The 20,452-nt window shown below is 33.5% G+C and overlaps 1 protein-coding gene across 1 annotated transcript; it reads left to right on the top strand.

Moving 5' to 3' along the window:
* The first annotated feature begins 12,119 nt into the window (after window positions 1-12,119).
* On the top strand, window positions 12,120-19,443 carry LOC133791742 (uncharacterized). The gene is made up of 9 exons (XM_062229662.1): window positions 12,120-12,492; window positions 12,583-15,082; window positions 15,566-15,707; window positions 15,792-15,874; window positions 16,519-16,775; window positions 16,873-16,959; window positions 17,163-17,262; window positions 17,614-17,827; window positions 17,906-19,443. Exons 2-9 carry the CDS (start codon window positions 12,788-12,790, stop codon window positions 18,898-18,900), a joined length of 4,173 nt encoding a protein of 1,390 aa, XP_062085646.1. The 5' UTR covers window positions 12,120-12,492; window positions 12,583-12,787; the 3' UTR covers window positions 18,901-19,443.
* The last annotated feature ends 1,009 nt before the right edge of the window (window positions 19,444-20,452 follow it).

Below are 20,452 nucleotides of genomic sequence, written 5' to 3'. Positions count from 1 at the left end.
TATGTTTTATATATACACAGGCAACTTTAAGAACTTTGGATGGACATTAGAGAATAGAGACTTTATGAAGTTTCCATAATTTGTTTTAAATTTATGTTTTTATATATATTTTTTTTAAATTTATGTGTGAAATAAAACATGTCTAACTAAAAACAATTTAACAATTATGCTTTTGAATGTTGACAAGATTCTGTCAGTTAACTTTTTTTGGTAAAAATACATGACAAAAGTAAAAAAAATTAAAAAAAATGACAATTTTGTAAAAGTTACTGTCAAAGCCCATATAAAGCCCAAACTCGAAATGTAGGCCCATTTCCACCCGAACTCGACCAAATCCAACCCGACCCCAACCGAAACCTGAAAAATACCCCAAACCTGAAAATGCATCGGACAGGTTCAGTGCCATTTTCGTGCACCCGAAACCCGATGAACCCGAATCCGACAACCCAAAAATCTGAAAACCCGCCCGATGTGTAGCCCTACTTTGAATAAGGTTCTTGATTATCAAAATTTTCATTCATACTTTGAATAAGGTTCTTGATTAGCATCTAGGGTTTCTAATATTTAACTATTCCTATTATTCATTGTTGATTTAGAAAGTGTAAAACCATAAATTCCCAATAGTTACTGGGTTGTGGATCTATGTATTGTATTAGAGATTAATCATTGACATGTTTTCTACTACTAAAGATGAAATTAATTGTTGTTATATATAATGATTTAAAAAAAAACCTACAACAAAAAGTTACTCATTGATTTTTATATGAGTTTCAACTAGAGATGGAAATCTTCGCCACGGGGACGAGTAATGGGTAATGGGACGGGGACGGGGGTCATTTTCTATCCTTGAATTTTAAACGTGGGAGGATGGAGATAACACTCCTCGCCCCAACGGGACCCCGTTTGATTTTTTTTATTTATTTTACATATTTTTTATGTGATTTTGTAGCATGCTAGTAACTTTTTAAAGATTTTTAATTTTATTTTGGATAATATTTAATATTTTGAGCTATTAATATAGTATAGTATATATTAATTTTCGGTGATTTACATTTTTTAGTTTACTTTTTAATAAATGGGTACCCAAGGGGATTCCCGTCCCAACGAGAATTCTCTGTCTCGCCCCCGATAGGGAATATGCGGGGACATGGATTAAAATGGTTAGTGGGGAAGGGAGCGCGGGGGGTACCCTCGCCAATTACCCGCCCCGTTTCCATCCCTAGTTTCAACAAAAATAAAATGAAAAAAGCTTTATTTAATGTTATGTGCATCTTTTTAAGAATGCAAACCAGTTCAAAAGAAATTATATAGTTTGATATAACAATTTCAACAAGCAAAAATTAGTTTGCATTTGCATATTTTTAATAATGCAAACTAGTTAAAATTGATTTTATGTTTGGTTTTGTACAATTGATTTTGTATGGAAATCACGTAAAAAGGTTATTAATTATCATTTAAATCTCTTAATGATGCAAACTAGTTAAAAAATGTTATTGAATAGTTATGTATTGTAGTTTCTACAAGAATATTACAATATTAAGAAGATTATTGGCTATAAACTTCAACTAGCAAAAATGGTATATTTTTTAATATTTCTATAAGTATCAACAATCGAAACTATTGAAAATATTAGAGCTACACTAAGTTAGTTAGTGTCTTAACTGTTTAGCTTCTTGATTAGTTACAAATTATTTGTTAACTACTTTATGTTATGCACCATGTTGCATCTTCATTTCTATTGTATTGACTATATATATATATATATGACTGTAGACCCTTTTTTGTAAGACACAAAATACTAGTTCAATAAAAACAAATCCTTACTTTTTCTTTGCTTTTCTCTGTTTCATTTTCACCCAGTACTTGTGCACTAATATGGTATCAGCGATCATCTAAGTCCATCACTCTCAAAGATCGACATTAGTAATTCAAATATAAACCCAATGGTACCATAGATCAATATAAGACACGCCTCGTTGCCAAAGGCTATACCCAAAAACAAGGCATTGGCTATTTAGAGACTTATGCTCCTGTAGCTAAGTTCAAACTCTAAAAATATTACTTGTTGTCGCTGCCTTTAAACAATGGCATCTTCATCAAATGGACATCAATAATGCCTTTCTTCATGGTGACTTAGAAGATGATGTTTACATGACTATCCCCAAAGGCTACCAACCTTCCAAAAAAACTCTGTTTGCAAGCTCTTCCAAAAAAGCCTATAAGGTCTAAAACAAGCCTTGCGAAAATGGTATGCAAAGCTTAGCTTTACTTTGCTTGCTAATGAATTTAAACAATCACCTTCAGACCATTCCATTTTCACCAAAAATGAGAATGGAAATTTTATAGCCATATTAGTCTATGTCGATGACATCCTAGTTGCTAATAACAACTCTAATGCCATTTCCACCTTCACAAAAAATCTTGACAACAAATTCAAACTCAAGGACCTTGGACCACTTCGTTTCTTCCTTGGCCTTGAGATTGCTCGCAATACTAAGGGAATTTCAGTATCTCAACGCCCCTTTACTCTTCAGTTACTCTCAGATACTGGTTCCTTAGGTGCAAAACCTACTTCCACTCCTATGGAACCACACCTCAAGTTAAGCAATGATAATGGAGATCTTTTAGATAACCTCACTTCCTACCGAAGCTTGATTGGTAAACTCATTTATCTCACTATCACTCAGCCTGACATATCCTTTACTGTCAATAGGCTTAGTCAATTCCTTAGCTCTCCTAGAGTTCCTCATCAACACGCTACTCATCGAACATTACAATATTTGAAAGCCACCCCAGGCCAAGGCCTATTTTTTTTTTCTGCTTCTTCTTCTCCTCAAGTGACTGCCTATGCCGAGACCAGCCACAATGCTCAAACAATCCAACTCAAGCTCTTTGCTGATGCTGATTGGGGTGCTTGCCTTGATACTAGACTTTCTATATCATGTTTTTGTATATTTGATAACTCTACAAAATAGAGATATGTTACCACTTTTTATGTGCTAATTGTTGCTTAATTCTTGAGTTTTTAATTGATTTATTAAGTTTTAAAGTAATTTTGAATTTATTGGGTTTATTTTGATTTTATATATTTTGATGTGTTTTTATAGTTATTTTGTTGTAAAATGTTGTAGCTAATTAATTGAATTATTATTGTTAAATTTGAGGTAAAAAAATGTTGTATTATTGAAATTAAATGTTAAATATAAATTAAGTTATAATTAATATTTTCAAAGAATTAAATTGATTTATTTTATAGTTGAAAATATTTTATTATGATTTACTTTATATTTATTTTGTAGGGAATTTATGGCACTTTTGCTCTTGAAAAGAAGAGAAAAGAAAAGAATAGTGGTAGTTTTGAAAGAAAATAACAAGAAAAGAAAAGTGACATTTTTTTAAAAGAAAAGGCCCAAAATTAAAGCCCAAATGGCCGGCCCAGTCCCCTGCCTCTCTTCTCACCAGCACACCAGGTGGCGGCATGTCTTCACGCCACGCGTCCTCCAATAGCCCAGACGCCAGAGCCTCTGCCTTCAGCCTTCTCTCCTTTTTCAGCTTTAAGCAACGCCTCCTACAGCTCCAGCACAAAGGCCCGCATGCCAGCTTCCCATCCAACACTCCCCCAGCCCACCGTGGGCCTACCCAGCAGCCCAGCCACGGGTCCAAGATCCAAAACGCTTCCAGCACTTCTCTCCACGCCAGTCACGACCCATTGCCCCTTCAGCCAAGTACCACCGAAGCCCCCAACATCCCCAGCTGCTGCCTCACCCAACCAGCCCCCATGCAGCTGCCTTCTTTCCTTCATTGAGCCCATAAATGGTCCCCTTGTCACTTTGTCCAAAAATACCATATTTTTTACCTAAACTTTTCTACACATTTTACCCCAAAATATCATCATTACACCCTATAATTTACCCCTATATGCCATATTATTCATCATTTCAAATTTAATTTAATCAATTTAAATTGATTATTTTAAACACATTTTTTAGCTATAAATAAGGGAATTAGGTGCATAATTTTTTTTTGGGGGGGGGGGGGGAGGGGGTTACGCTACACAAGTTCTACACTTTCAAAACTTCTCAATTCTTTTCATCTTTTTCTTCTTTTTGGTCATTTTTCAATGAGTTTTTAGAGGAAAATTTTGGGGGTTCGTCCTCCAAATTTTCCTATTTATGTTTGTAATTTTTTTGTTTGTATTTTCTATTCTAGTTATGAGTTTCTAACATTTTTAAGATTATTAAGGTGATGATGAAACAATATGTAACTAGATAGTGTTTATTTTGTATGTTGATTTCTCATTTTGTGCAATAAAGTTTATGGATTTTCTTCTTCAAATATTTTCTTTCATCTTGAATATCTTGTATTTTAGATTTTTAGAACATATTTACACTTTGTTCTTCATTAGTGCAAAAACATAATATTCTTTGTGTAAGATGTGTCATTAAATTGTACACATCCAATGCTTAGAACAAAAATAGTATGTTTTGCCTTATAAATAATGTTCATTTAATTATTTGTTATTTCATTAGATTGATTTACACTAAATGTTTTGAAATTATAATTTTAAAAGTGAAGATAAATCCTATATTTTTATGAAAACTTGTGCTTGAATAGAATATCTAATTTGAATAAGTGATGGTTTGATTAATTTCTACTATTACTAAAACTTAGAAATCAATGTACTTTTAAATATTATTGAACTTATACTTTGTGGATTATATTATCTTAATAATCTTTATTTTACAATCTTGATTTCTATTACTAATTTATGTTTACATATTGTCTTTAATTTCTTTATTATCGTCTCTTATTTGATTTTCTTGTCACAAATTCTCATCAATCTTTAGAGCTAGGTTAGAATTTATTAATTTTGGTTTAAAATAGTTTTCTTTTTTATTTTAGACAACTCATTTGGGTTCGATCTCGTGCTTACACGAACACTATATTCCATATATGATTTGTGCGCTTGCGAGTATAAATTTTTAAAACATACCCGTTTTGGGTCCATCAAGTTTTTGGCGCCGTTGCTGGGGAGTTGCAAGAAAGGAAACGAAACTTATCTCAAAGTTAGTGAATTCTTCTACTAGTTATTTTAATTTTTGCACTTAAAAAAAAGGAAAAAAAACTATATGTACAAAAATATATATTTATATAAAATCTAAAAAAAAAAGATAAAAAGAAAATTTGGGACAGTTCTACCACCCATAAAAAAAACTTACTTATATATTTATATTTATTGTTTTTTTTAGTTGACGATACTTGTGCCTCTTTTTTATCTTTTTAATTTCTATAGTCGACAACACTTGTGCTTCCTATCTATCTTTTTAATTTTTATAGTTAATGCCACTTGTGCCTCCTAACCCTTGTTGTAATTTTCTTTATTTATTTTGTTGTTATTTTTATTTTATTTTTGCTAGTTACTAGTTGATGGCAATTTTGCCTCCTAGTTTTTTATTTTATGTTTTAGTTGATGGCACTTGTGCCTCCTAATTTGTACCTTAATTTTGTTATGGTAGATGACATGCTATGTCTCCCTACTCTTGCCTAATTTTTTATAATCTTATTTAATTTTACTTTATTCTTCGTTGTCGTTAATCATATTATTGTGAAAAAAAATACTTGAAAAAAAATATATATATACTTGAAAAGAAAAAAAAACTTAAATCTTGTCCTAGCTCTTGTTTTCATATTTTAATATTGTTTATGTTATCTTAATTTTTATTTTTATTTTTTGTGTTTAGTACTCTTCTTAATTTCTATTATAATTTTTTTTAAAAATCCCTTGAAATTGATCATTTTAATTATAGTTGGAATTCTGAGTACACAACTATTATGAGCAATCAAATTTCAATTATGGAAAAACTAATGATATGTATGATATGCATGAATCCTTTGATATCCATTTTACCCCACCTATAATCCAAATTTTTTATGGAGCCATACCCAATCTCCAATGAATCAAGAGCATGAATTCAACATGCCTAATCCAAGTCATGCCCAATCCGACCTATCATATCCCATTCAACAATAAACGAGCCCATCTTTAGAGGATACCCTACAACAGTTCATGCAATAAACCTACCAAATCTTACTAGCCCAGTCTCAGTCAATCTCAAAAATTGAAACAATAGTAGGACAACTTGCAACTGTTATAGAGTCGGAAAAACAAGTTTACCCCAACCAACACATTCCCAATCCAAATAGTCAAATTGAAAATGAAAAGGAGAATGAAGTTGTTGAAGAACTTGTAATATGCATCCAACCCCCTAATGAAACAAAAGAGTTGGATGAAATAATTTTCGAGGCTCATGTGGAAAATGAAAAAGATATAATTATATCTCAAGAGCACATAATTGAACAAATTTGTATATTTACTCAAAATGAAAAGGAGCCTAATATAAATATGCAATTTTCGCATTTTATTGATATTCCATTAAAATTGCATATTTCTAACTTTTTTGTAGGTGTGATGATATCAATTATTATTTATGGCATTTGCATCAAAGTCATAACTCACCCTACTAATGAAATTCTACACCATCGATTGGGTGTAGGTTGAAAGAAAAAAAATTATAGTCGAGCTAAAGACTATAAACTAAAGCGCTTTGTGGGCGGCAACCCATACTTTAATGTTTCATTTTATATTTCACTTTTGTTGTGTGTTTTTGTTTTATGTTTTTTAAAAAGCTTGAAGGAAACTTCTTGCCCAAAAAGAAAAGAAGAGAAGAAAACAAAAGAGTCAAATCAATGAAGTATTCATCAAAGGGAGTAGTTCTTAATTTTTTCCATTTTGTTAAACATTGAGGACAATTTTTTATTTAAGTTTGGGGTAGTGTGTATGTGTTTTTTTTTGTGTTTATGCATGTTTTCATTTGTTGTAAAATTAAAAAAAAAATTATTTTCTTTATTTGTTTTTATGTGATTTTCATTTGTTATATATTTTCTTTGTTTTGTTTGAAAAAAATATTGGTGATTTTCATTTTCCAATAATAAGAATTATGATTGAAATTGTTCTTAGTTCTTAGAAAAATATAAATAAATCTTAAGCTTTGTTTTTAATTTTTGAGTTAGAATTTTTTTATGACACTTTTCTATTCTATTTGAATTATTGTGATATTTGGACAAAGTTTATTTAAACATTAAATTCTTTAAATCTCTAAAAAAAAAAATTTGATTATCTCTTGATATTTAATTTATTGTTGTTTGCATAAGCTTGTCTAAATGTTCACACGATGATTTGATGTTTTTGTGTTTGTATGTTAAGTATCTATTTTGAAAACAATTTTAATTTTTCAAATTAATTACATAAGATTTACTTTTATTTGTGATTTTCTTTGAACTATCTCCATTATGTAATTTTTGAGTTAAACATTTGACATCACCAATTAAAAAAAAATGTGTGTTTTTAATTTTTCTCTTGCTCGAGGACTAGCAAAATATTAAGTTTGGGAGTGTGATAACTCTACTAAATAGAGTTATTTTATCACTTTTTATGTGCTAATTGTTGCTTAATTCTTGAGTTTTTAATTGATTATTTAAGTTTTTTGTAATTTTGAATTTATTGGGTTTATTTTGATTTTATATATTTTGATGTGTTTTTATAGTTATTTTGTTGTAAAATGTTGTAGCTAATTAATTGAATTATTGTTGTTTAATTTGAGGTAAAAAAATATTGTATTATTGAAATTAAATGTTAAATATAAATTAAATTATAATGAATATTTTCAAAGAATTAAATTAATTTATTTTATAGTTGAAAATATTTTATTATGATTTATTTTATAGGGAATTTATGGCACTTTTGCTCTTGAAAAGAAGAGAAAAGAAAAGAAAAGTGGTAGTTTTGAAAAAAAATAATAAGAAAATAAAAGTGACATTTTTTTAAAAGAAAAGGCCCAAAATTAAAGCCCAGACGGCCGGCCCAGTCCCCTGCCTCTCTTCTCACCAGCACGCCAGGTGGCGGCATGTCTTCGCGCCACGCGTCCTCCAATAGCCCAGACGCCAGAGCCTCTGCCTTCAGCCTTCTCTCCTTCTTCAGCTTTAAGCAACGCCTCCTACAGCTCTAGCACAAAGGCCCGCATGTCAGCTTCCCATCCAACACTCCCCCAACCCACCGTGGGCCTACCCAGCAGCCCAGCCACGGGTCCAAGAGCCAAAACGCCTCCAACACTTCTCTCCACGCCAGTCACGACCCATTGCCCCTTCAGCCAAGTACCACCGAAGCCCCCAACATCCCTAGCTGCTGCCTCACCCAACCAGCCCCCATGCAGCTGCTTTCTTTCCTTCATTGAGCCCATAAATGGTCCCCTTGTCACTTTGTCCAAAAATACCATTTTTTTTTACCTAAACTTTTCTACATATTTTACCCCAAAACATCATCATTGCACCCTATAATTTACCCCTATATGCCATATTATTCATCATTTCAAATTTAATTTAATCAATTTAAATTGATTATTTTAAACACATTTTTTAGCTATAAATAAGGGAATTAGGTGCATAATTTTTTTTTGGGGGGGGGGGGGGGTTACACTACACAAGTTCTACACTTTCAAAACTTCTCAATTCTTTTCATATTTTTATTCTTTTTGGTCATTTTTCTATGAGTTTTTAGAGGAAAATTTTGGAGGTTCATCCTCCAAATTTTCCTATTTATGTTTGTATTTTCTATTCTAGTTATGAGTTTCTAACCTTTTTAAGATTATTAAGGTGATGATGAAACAATATGTAACTAGATAGTGTTTATTTTGTATGTTGATTTCTCATTTTGTGCAATAAAGTTTATGTATTTTTTTTTTCAAATATTTTCTTTCATCTTGAATATCTTGTATTTTAGATTGTTATAACATATTTACACTTTGTTCTTCATTAGTGCAAAAACATAATATTCTTTGTGTAGGATGTGTCATTAAATTGTACACCTCCAATGCTTAGAACAAAAATATTATGTTTTGCCTTATAAATAATGTTTATTGAATTATTTGTTATTTCATTAGATTGATTTACACTAAATACTTTGAAATTATAATTTTAAAAGTGAAGATAAATCCTATATTTTTATGAAAACTTGTGCTTGAATAGAATATCTAATTTGAATAAGTGATGATTTGATTAATTTCTACTATTACTAAAACGTGGAAATCAATGTATTTTTAAATATTATTGAACTTATACTTTGTGGATTCTATTATCTTAATAATCTTTATTTTACAATCTTGATTTCTATTACTAATTTATGTTTACATATTGTCTTTAATTTCTTTATTATCGTCTCTTATTTGATTTTCTTGTCACAAATTCTCATCAATCTTTGGAGCTAGGTTAAAATTTATTAATTTTGTTTAAAATAGTTTTCTTTTTTATTTTAGACAACTGCTTTGGGTTCGATCTCGTGCTTACACGAACATTATATTCCATATACGATGCGTGCGCTTGCGAATATAAATTTTTAAAACATATCTGTTTTGGGTCCATCAATATTCCTTGGTGATTCCCTTGTCTCTTGGAAGTCAAAGAAACAACAAACAATCTCTAGATCATCCATCGAAGCTGAATACCGAGCCATGGCAAATGAAGCATGTGAAGTCACTTAGATCTTAGCCTTACTTAAAGATTTTGGACTCAACCATTCGCAACCGGCAATATTATATTGTGACAACAACGTTGCCATTCACATCTCAGAAAATCCAATACTCCATTAGAGGACCAAACATGTTGATATCGACTGCCACATTGTTAGGGACCAAGTTACCAAAGACACTCAAATTGGCTGATGTTTTTACAAAGGCTCTCTTTCCAGCTCCTTTTAAGACTATTGTATCCAAGATGGGTGTCATTAACTTATACACTCCATCTTAAATGGGCATATTAGAGATATACTAAGTTAGTTAGTGTCTTAACTGTTTAGCTTCTTGATTAATTACAAATTAGTTGTTAACTACTTTCTGTTATGCACCATGTTGCATCTTCATTTCTATTGTCTTGACTATCTATATATATATGACAGTAGCTTCTTCTTTTTTTAAGACATGAAACACTAGTTCAATAAAAGCAAAGCCTTACTTTTCCTTTGCTTTTCTCTGTTTTGTTTTCGCCCGTGCTTGTGCAATAATATATTAGAGCTACACTAAGTTAGTTAGTGTCTTAATTGTTTAGCTTCTTGATTAGCTACAAATTAGTTGTTAACAACTTTCTGTTATGCACCATGTTGCATCTTCATTTCTATTGTCTTGGCTATATATATATATGACAATATACCATTTTTTGTAAGACACGAAATACTAGTTCAATTAAACAAAGCCTTACTATTCCTCTGCTTTTCTTTGTTTCGTTTTCACCCAGTGCTTGTGCACTAATATGGTATCAGCGACCATTTAAGTCCATCACTCTCAAATATCGACATTAATGACATGCACTACTTGTCTTTCCAACTCTGATGGTGGCAAAAACCCTCCTGCTCAAGATCCCCACTTCAATGGTGATCCCCAATCTTCCACAGTAGATGACTCCACCGATCTCCGGCCCTTCGATCAACCAGCTCACGTAGACGTTTCTAGCCCTTACTTTATGAGCTTAGGAGATCATCCTGGCCTAATCTTTGTTTCTGAACTTCTTACCGGTTCTAATTTTCAATCTTGGAAAAGAGCCATTTCAATGGCTCTTGCTTCGAAGAACAAAATTGTTTTTGTTGATGGGTCTCTTCCCGACCTAATACTTCTAACAATTTTTTCAGTTCTTTGACAAGGTGTAATAACATGGTTATGTCTTGGCTGCTTCATTCCATTTCCTCCAACATTGCTCAAAGCATTATGTTCCTTGACCTTGCCTCTGACATGTAGAGTGACCTAGCTGAGCGATTCAACCAAGGCAATCGGCCCAGAATTCTTCAATTGATGGTGACTTAGATTTATGGTTCCATTTTATCGAAATTAAGCAATATATTAGTTTGTGAAAAAGTTATAGAAATTCAAGTAAATTTTGTACAATTTAAGTATGAAAGAACAATTGAAATATGAATTATAAATAATGTAATTTATAATTTTTTGTGTCAAATTCAATTACATTTATCTTATTTTTGTAACATTAAACTAGTTTTAAATGGGATATTTGCGACACAAGTACCCAATGTTTGGGTTTTGTACGCGGCATAGACCCAATGCTTATTTTTAGTGGCAATAGTACCAAAATCAGTAAAAGTGTAATTCTGTCAGCCTCTTCCGTTAGGTCTCCGTTTCGTTATGACTGGACCAACACGTGTCACTCCGTGATTGATCTAGCTCAATAATATTTTAAAAATAATTATAATTTGGACCAATAAAAACGTGACACGTTCCTGCCTAATCAGCTTATTAGCAGACCTAACGGAGGAGACTGACAGAATTACACTTTTACTGACTTTGGGTACTATTGACACTAAAAATAAACATTGGGTCTATGCTACGTACAAAATTCAAATATTAAGTACTTATGCCGCAATTATCCCGTTTTAAATTACCATGACGAAATTATTGCCAAATTTTAAATTTTATGTCATCTAAAATTTAGACTAAAAACTTAAATAAAGAGTAGGCAATTTAAAAAATTTCGGGAATACAAGATTCCAATATTCTATTTTTAGAACATGTTGAATCTCTTACTCCCACGAAAAAAATTACCACTTATACATGTTTACCAGATTTTAAATTTTTTTCATATATTTCTTTCTTCTCTTCAATATTACCGTTTTCTAAAAGATTCCATTTCATAAACATGACAAGTAAGACTACAAAATATTGTTAATAATAAATTTTGTTTCAAATTTAAACATAAAGAATGTATCGTTTCATATCCTCCTTATTAATTAATATAATAATATACATTAAACATGCATACAATAATATTAAAATACATGATTTTTTTTTAGCAAAAACATTTCAAATTTGGTGATGTTCTTTTTCCTTTCAAATTGGGTGTTGTTGTGACGCGGTGACCGGAAAATGTGTAAATGTGTTTGTTTTGTGACAAATAAGGATGGGTTTGGATCTCAATAGAGAAAAATATAATAATAATAATAATAGAAAAATTACAAAAAAAAAAGTATGTATATATTTTATTTTATTTATTTTACATTTATGGAGGGAAATCGGAAATCGGAGGCCGTAGAATGGCGAATTGACGATCCCGCCCATCCTTGGGCACGCTGAGGTCTCTCTCTCTTCCTACGACGTACTACTCTCTAGTCTCTACCATTTTCCAATCAAAATATTTAATTATAATTTTTTTTTAATTAAATAAAAATAATGCTACTGAAAAAACTTTCTAAATTCTTCAACCCATTCACAAATTTCAGCGGCAATACTCTTCTTTATCTCACTCTCTATATTTCCCCCCTTGTCTCTCTCTTTCTCCCTAAACCCATTATGTGTCTCGGATTTCGGAGATTGACTCACCGGACTGCTGAAGATTTTCGAAAGAGTTTAGGATCACGCGATTTCTCCGATTCTGCTGCATTGTGTAAGCTCCCATTAATACTCTTCTTATTTGATCTGGTTTTTGTCCCTATTTTCTGGTTTGATGTTTATGCAGTTCTTTGTTCGGTTTCAGGGTCGGGTTAATTTGTTCCGGGAGCTTCTTTTTTTTTCTTCTTTCTAGAACTGGGGTTTTTGTTTTCAGTAAAGTGGATGGAATGGCAAGGGAGCAACTTCTTCTTTTTGTTTTTGGACATTTTGTTTTGATTTCGTTTGGTGAGGTTGTTTTGAACTGAAGCTGGGTGGTTTTGCGATTAGGGTTTTGTGTGGTTTTGGGAGAGATGAAAGAGGGTCTAAGATCTGGTACGCGTTATGCCAAGTCTGACAGTAGTAAGGATTTTGTGAACCGAGTTGTTGTTGAGAGTACAGGACATGAAGGGAATCATGCGGGTTCTGAATCAGGGGATGAGAAAGTAAAAAACTTGGTTTTTTGTGGTCCTAAGCCTGAGAAAGAGTCATTGGTGAATGAGGTGCTTGAAGAAAGTGGTGGACCTGGTGGTGATGAGGGTCGTTTTGAAAAGGTTGAAGAGCTATCAGATGATGGGAGGAAGAGGAAGAGGGCGGATGGTGCTGTAGACATTGGCAGTGATGGTGTTAGTGCTGAGAAAAAGAACGTTAAGGTTAAGGAGGAACAGCTGAGTGATGAAGTGCTAGCTGGTCGTAGGGTTCTGCGGTCAAGTTCTGTGTTGACTGGTGGATGTGATAAAGTGAAGGGGCCTGAAGATGTTTTGGATTTGAAGATTGAGGAAGGTGATAAGTCTGAGAATAAATTGGTTGAGCAGAAGAAGGTTAAGGGTGATCAATTGGATGGTGGGCTTGAAAAGATCTCAGGACGTAAGCGCGGTAGACCACCTTTGGTGAAGAAGGTAGAGAGTGATACCAGTGGACTGAAGAAGTTGAAAGGTAAACGTGGGAGGCCACGCAAAGTGGAAAATGAAGTGCATGGTCAATTAGCATCGGGTAGTGGGGTGAAGAAGAAGTTGAAGCATAAGCGTGGAAGACCCCCCAAAATGCAAGAGAACAGTAAACCTATAAAACTTAATCGTGGAAGGCCCCGAAAAGTGCAAGAGGGGCCTGGAGTGTTGAAACTTAAGCTTGGGAGACCCTCAAAAACACAAAAGAGAGATGGATCTTTGAAGCATAAGCTAGGGAGACCGCGTAAGATGGAAAATCAAGACAATAACAAGTTGGTGTCTGATGGTCAGTTAAGACACACACGAGGGATGCCCCTGATGGTACAGGATAGCTATGAGGATTTGAAGGGGGGTGTTGATATTAAGGAAAGAGAAATAGATGCTGATGATTTAAGGCAGCCTGTACATTCTGTCCTGCAGCCTAATGAGCAGGACAATGTGAATCCGAACCTGCCAGCTTACTTGTCATGCCAGGAAACAGAGCAGAATGGAGAAGAATTGAATGTGGAGATATTATCATCACCTAACAACAACAAAATTGGGGTGGAATTGGTGATCAAGGAAGCTGAAGCCACAACTAGGAAGAGACCCAAGACAGTTAATGAACAGAGCCTTGAATACCAGAAGGATAGTGTTGGGGAAGGGAAAACTAAAAGAAAGGATAGAGAAGTGGAGCCTCCTAGAAGTGTGGTAAAACAGTCGGTGAGAGAGAAAATTATAGAATTGCTTTTGAGTGCAGGCTGGACTATTCAACATAGGCCTAGGGCTGGCAAGGCTTACCTTGATGCTGTGTATGTAAGTCCAGAAGGGAAGACTCACTGGTCAGTCACTCTTGCTTATAAGATGCTTCAAAAGCACTACGAAACTGGTAATGGTGAAAATAAGGTTTATAAAGCTGGTTTTGAATTTATTCCGATACCCCGTGAGGAATTTGGTATACTTAAAAGGATAGTTCTTAAGAAAAGAAAAGGGAAAAAAAAATTGAACCCAGAAGCAGGAAAGGAAACTTGCAAGACAGAGTATAAAAGGAAACTGGTGGCAAAATCACGGAGAGGAAGGCCCAAAGGGAAATCTTTACATCGTCAGCGAGAAAAATCAGCTGGCAGTCAACGCAAGCGAATACCGATTTTGGTTCGGGGTCACAAGCAGAAGAAAACTCAAAATGGAAAACGACGTACTTTGTTGGTTCGCAGCTCCTTGGAGGATTCAGATTCAGATTCTGATGGTTATATCCTGTATTCTGGGAAGAGAACTGTGCTTGCCTGGATGATTGACTTGGGAACTGTTACACTCAACGGGAAGGTGCATTATATGAACCGAAGAAAGACACATGTGTTGCTTAAGGGTCAAATTACAAGAGATGGCATTCTCTGTGACTGCTGTAGTGAAACCTTAACAATATCACAATTTGAAACCCATGCAGGAAGTAAACTCTGTGAACCATATAACGACATATGTCTAGAGTCTGGAACTTCACTCTTGCAATGCCTGTTAGACTCTTGGAATAAGCAACTTGAATCTGAATGTAAGGGGTTTCATTATGTAGACATCAATGGTGAAGACCCGAATGATGACACTTGTGGTATATGTGGAGATGGAGGAGACTTGATCTGTTGTGATGGTTGCCCATCAACATTCCACCAAAGTTGTTTAAATATTCAAGTATATACATCTGACCTCTTATGCACTGTTTATCATCTTTAAATATCATTTCAATTGCATGCAAAAGGGAGGTTGTCAGGTCACTAATTTCCTTGGCCACCTTTCATAGGTTAAGGGTTTACTTTGGAGTATACAGTGTAAACAGAAGTACCTCATGTGATGTGTGTGACCCTAATTGGTGACATTATAACAAGTTGTTTATGTTTTTTAACTTGAATCTATGACAAAAATGGATTACAAGTAGTGGGGAGGGTTGACATCAATTTGTTTTTTTTTTTTTATGTTACCATGACAAGACCATAACCAATGCTACAATTGCATGTTTTGTTTAATTACTTTATGGTAACAAGATATTTATTCTAGAAACAGAACATGTTTAAATGTTGACCCCTTTTCTTTTTGCAATTGATTTGTTATGATTCTTGACATTGTATCAACATTTACTGTATCAAATGAGAACACTATTTTTTTTCCCTTCTGCAGAATTTCCCTTCTGGTGATTGGCATTGTGTATATTGCTCATGCAAATTTTGTGGGATGGCTGGTGGAAGGGAATTTCAAGAGAATGATAATGTTGGTTTGGGTGCTTCAGAGATTTTTACATGCCATTTGTGTGAGGAAAAATGTAAAGCTCTAGCTTTTGTGTTTGATTATTTTTATCAATATTCTTTAGACTAAATTTATGTTTAACAGTTTTTTTCTGCTGTAGTTCATCGATCTTGTAGTAGGGCAAATGATGCTGGGTATAATTTTTCCAGCTCTTCACCCTTCTGTGGGAAGAAGTGTCAACAGGTATTATTTGCATGGGTAGAATATTATGAAACTTGAATTTGCAAGATTGTGATTAGGGGTATTGTTTCCTATTGTTGGCCTTTAATTTAATAGAGTAATGATATGTGCACACACAAATTACACTCAAACATTACAAACTTATGTGGCAAGTCACTTTTACTTAGTGGGACCCATCTTAAATAAATATAATTGGTTGAAAAAAGTTGTCACGTAAGTGTGTGTAATATTTGGGGATAATTTGTGTGTGCACATATCATTACTCAATTTAATATGATGAATGATGTTGAGCACACTAGTCAATTTTGTTTACACGAGTTCGATTGCTTTTCAAGATTGCCTTTTTTATTTTTTATAAATGTAAGTGGGAATATAAATTTTAGTAAACATAGTTGTCTCTCGGTAATCTATTTTCATTAGTTTTGGTTGGAATAATCGTATTATGTGCTTAATGTTGAATTTGTCATTAAGGAATTTGCCAAATTCTGAAATATATGCATGAGTTAAGACTTTGTTTTGATTGTCATCATGAGGAAGTTTTACATTTCTCTCTCTTTTGAAGAGAGTATTCCTATTTGAACAATTTGTTGATCTAATTTGATTTTATGCCTGATTGCTTTGATTTATTCCTGTTTTTGTTCTGCCAGCTATTTGAGAAACTGACGGCCCTTATTGGGGTGAGACATGATATGGAAGAAGGATTTTCATGGACTCTTGTTCGTCGGTCTAGTGTGGGCTCAAGTACTTCTGTATGTGATATATCTCAAAAATGCAATGAAGCACAGAAAATTGAATGCAATTGCAAGATAGCTGTTGCGTTGTCTATTATGGACGAATGCTTTTTGCCTATGGTTGATCACAGAAGTGGGATCAATCTGATTCATAACATTGTCTATAATTTTGGGTAGGCATACTTTGCTTATAGTTTACTCAACATTTCTTCAGAAATTTGTGTGTTTCTAAATATTGATAATCATAATAAATTTTTGTCTTTTGTACAGGTCTAATTTTAATCGCCTGAATTATAGTGGTTTCTTAACTGTAATTCTAGAGAGAGGTGATGAGATTGTCTGTGCAGCTTCAGTTCGGTATGTGATGACATTATGCTAATGAGAATGTTATTTTTTCAACAGCTAGTTGTTGCTTAATGTCTGGCTTAGCTCCCACATGATGGGATAGAATTGTTTGGACAAATAGCTTGAATTGAATAGCCCCTCCTCTCTGTATGTATGTGTGTACATTTATATTTCTTCACAGTTGCATTACTTATTATTATTATGTGGTCAAACAGAATCCATGGAGCTGAATTAGCAGAAATGCCATTCATCGGGACCCGCTATATGTATAGGCGCCAAGGAATGTGCCGACGGCTTTTATGTGCAATTGAATCTGTATGTTCTTACAGTAAACATCTTTGCTTTATGTCAAATTACATTTGTAAATTTTGATCGTTCCTATTCTAGTTACTATAGTTTAGCTTCTGAGAATTCTCCGTACTGCTACATCCAGTTTCTGTTTACTGATTACTTTTCATTTTTAAAAAATATAATTATGTTGAATTTTATGACGTAGCACATATCCTTGGACTATAAATTTTTGGATAATGTGTTATTTGAAATTGTAAATGCTTGGAGTGATGCCTTAGTGTTTCTACCTTGTAGCTGTTCATTGACTTTCACTAATCTCATTAACATAATATCTCCTCATTGTCTGCCAATTTCATTGTTGCTCATCTTTATCAGGTCCTCCGTTCTCTAAATGTCGAGAGATTGGTTCTACCTGCTATCTCCCAACTTACAGGAACATGGACTTCGGTATTTGGTTTCAGGCCCCTTGAGGTATCACACAAGAAGAAAATTAAAAATATGAACCTGTTGGTTTTCCCTGGCATAGAGATGTTACAGAAACCACTGTTGCAGATTGAAAATGCAGAAAAAAGTTCAATTATTGCTGAAGGTAGTTATTTTATTATTGTATTTCAAGTTTGTGAGCCTTCAAGACATGTTTTATATCATCATGACACACTTATTGCAGGTCCAAGTTCCAGTGAACCTGAGCACCATACCAAGGAGGAAGTGTTGTGTAAAACTGACGAAACGTGCATCAAAGGGTGTGTTTCGAACATTTCTAGTGAAGCAAATCAAACTAATGGTGTGAATATAAATGAACCTGCTAGTGTATCCAGTTTGCAGCTTTCTGATGGCTCTTTGGATAATAGTAACAGAAAATGTTTGATCGAGCTTTCTGTGGCTCATGCTAATATGGAAGGTAAAATCAAAAGCTTAGAAGATTCATATGGTTTATGTGAACAGACTGAAGAGACCAGGGACTGTCAAAATGATTTTTGTGGCTCAGACACTTCAGTTCTTGATCAGAAAGTAAGGGAATTGGGAAGGCAATTCAACCAGTGTGGTATATCTGAAGAAAAAATTGAATCTTCGGTTGATGCCACTAAAACTGGGGGATCTGCTCTCTGTGCCTCCAGGGATGATACCGAATGTGCTTATTGTGAGGCAAAAGTGGAGGATCACACTGTTGCAAGCAATCTCGATTCTCATGATAAGGTTTCTACACACTGCTCTGCTGGAATCAGCACTTCTGAACTTGATGGAAAGACTCTTTCACCTGAGTTGGAAGTTTCTGTTGAAAATGTTTGCCATGACTCTAGGACTGGAGCCGAGATATCCAATGGTGATACAGAGAACTGTCATCATCCTGAAGAAAAAATGCTCATATGTCATGAAAATGACTGTGCAGCTGTTCAACAAACATCTGCATCAGTAGATGACAAACATTTGACATCTAATGCCTATTCTGTTTCCCAAAATACTAACAAGGTCTCTGCTGATGCGGTTTACCCAATTTTAAACCAAGAAGCCAAAGATGACATTAAGGATAGAACGCCTTTGCCGGTTGACTCTAACTGCGACCCTTCTAGTGTAGCCTCTGTTGACAGTAATGGACTTTGCAAATCCAAGGAGGTTATTTCCAGTTCTCTTGGGGTAGTGGTGGATGGTGTCCAGCATTGAACTGTAAGCTTTTCCGCTGGAACATGTTAAATAACTAATACTATGCTGATGTGAATTACCAACCAAAAGGTCTGGGTTAATTGATGTCTCCTCCAAAGCAATCTGAACTTATACTCAGTTTGATGATATTATTTGGGGCAAAGTCTGACTGGCTGTTCACTGTGCTTCTGGTGGGATAATTTTTTTGTCTTGATTCTGCGGTTACAGTTCTATGTGAGGGTATATAATAACAGGGCAAGTACTTTTGGGTGGTGTTGACGTGAGTTTATTTTTGGTCCTTAATTTTCAGGGGTGCCCATAGCATAAGCAGATGGCAGTGGAGCAATATTTCTTGTAGGTATTTAGGGAAGGTACATAATTGTTTCTTTTTCTGTTAATAGCTAAGCTTTAACGTTACTGTAGTGGTTTGTACTATTTTAGCACAAGTGACACATTTGGCTACTCTGCGAAAGTCACATATCGGTTTGTGTATTATGGGCCTCCCGCATTGTAAATATAACTATTCATCGATTTAGGAAAATATCGTCTTTATTCCGAGGAGCATGCAATGCTATTCATATTTATTATGTGGATATTTTTAGGAATAATTGCGGAAATTTTTTTATTATTTTTTTTGATTTACATACTTTTTGTTACCATTTTGTTACAGTTGGTTGTTAATTCTGATTAGTACTTACGTGACAACATTTAATTGGTCTAAACAAATTGAATTTTGTTTATTTCTAAAATCTTAAAATAATTATTTTTTAATAAAAAATTTAATTTAAAAACCTTAAAATTAAAAAGTAAAATGTCTAATTTTGTTAAATGTTTCTTTTTGCGGCATAATTTTATTAAATGTTGTACTTTAATATATAGATATATTTTTTGTGATGTAAATACTTTTTGTCACCATTTTGTTTCACTTAGTTGCTAATTATGATCTATGTATTTACATGGCAGTATTTAATTGGTTTAAACAAAATAAATTTTATTTATTATTTAAAATACCGTCTTTTTTCTTAAAAAATAATTTAAAATCCTTAAATTAAACTATAATTTAAAATTTATTCAAAACTATTTTTTTAGCTAAAATTAAAAAACAAATGAAACAAATAAAATCTATGGGAGCGTTTGTGGTAGGGTAGTCTTTTTTATAGTATCAGTATAGCACACTCCCTATATAGGTACATAGAAGCGTTTATACCCCAGATCTTTTTTATGGTGGTGTTCTTTGTAGTTATAACGAACCTCTTACAAGTTTTCAAGAAATTCTTAATATTTTACAGTGTCGAAAATAGAGTTTAAACAGTTTGTTGCACGCATATTTATTTTTTATTATACGTGTGTAAAAGTAGTTGTTTGAACTCTGTTTTCACTACTATAAATTATTCAGAATTTCTCGAAAACTTGCAGGAGGTTTGTTATAACTACAAGGAATACCGTCATGAAAAAAATGGAGTGAAAATGTCCCCACGTGCCCATATAGGCAGTGTGTTGTACTAGTAGGGTAAAAAAGACTACTCTGCCACATAACTTCCCAAAATCTAAAACTAAACATAAATAAATAACT

The sequence above is a fragment of the Humulus lupulus genome, chromosome 1 (assembly GCF_963169125.1).
Source record: "Humulus lupulus chromosome 1, drHumLupu1.1, whole genome shotgun sequence".
Lineage (NCBI taxonomy): Eukaryota > Viridiplantae > Streptophyta > Magnoliopsida > Rosales > Cannabaceae > Humulus > Humulus lupulus.
The sequence above is the reverse complement of the archived record's forward strand: the minus strand, read 5'-3'. Positions and strand labels throughout refer to the sequence as shown.

Excerpts from the sequence above, each read along its gene's own strand:
- LOC133791742 (XM_062229662.1), top strand. The coding sequence starts at position 12,788 with ATGAAAGAGGGTCTAAGATCTGGTACGCGTTATGCCAAGTCTGACAGT. Across the intron at positions 15,708-15,791 it reads CCATTTGTGTGAGGAAAAAT|TTCATCGATCTTGTAGTAGG; the intron begins GTAAAGCTCTAG and ends TTTCTGCTGTAG. Across the intron at positions 17,828-17,905 it reads AAGTTCAATTATTGCTGAAG|GTCCAAGTTCCAGTGAACCT; the intron begins GTAGTTATTTTA and ends CACTTATTGCAG.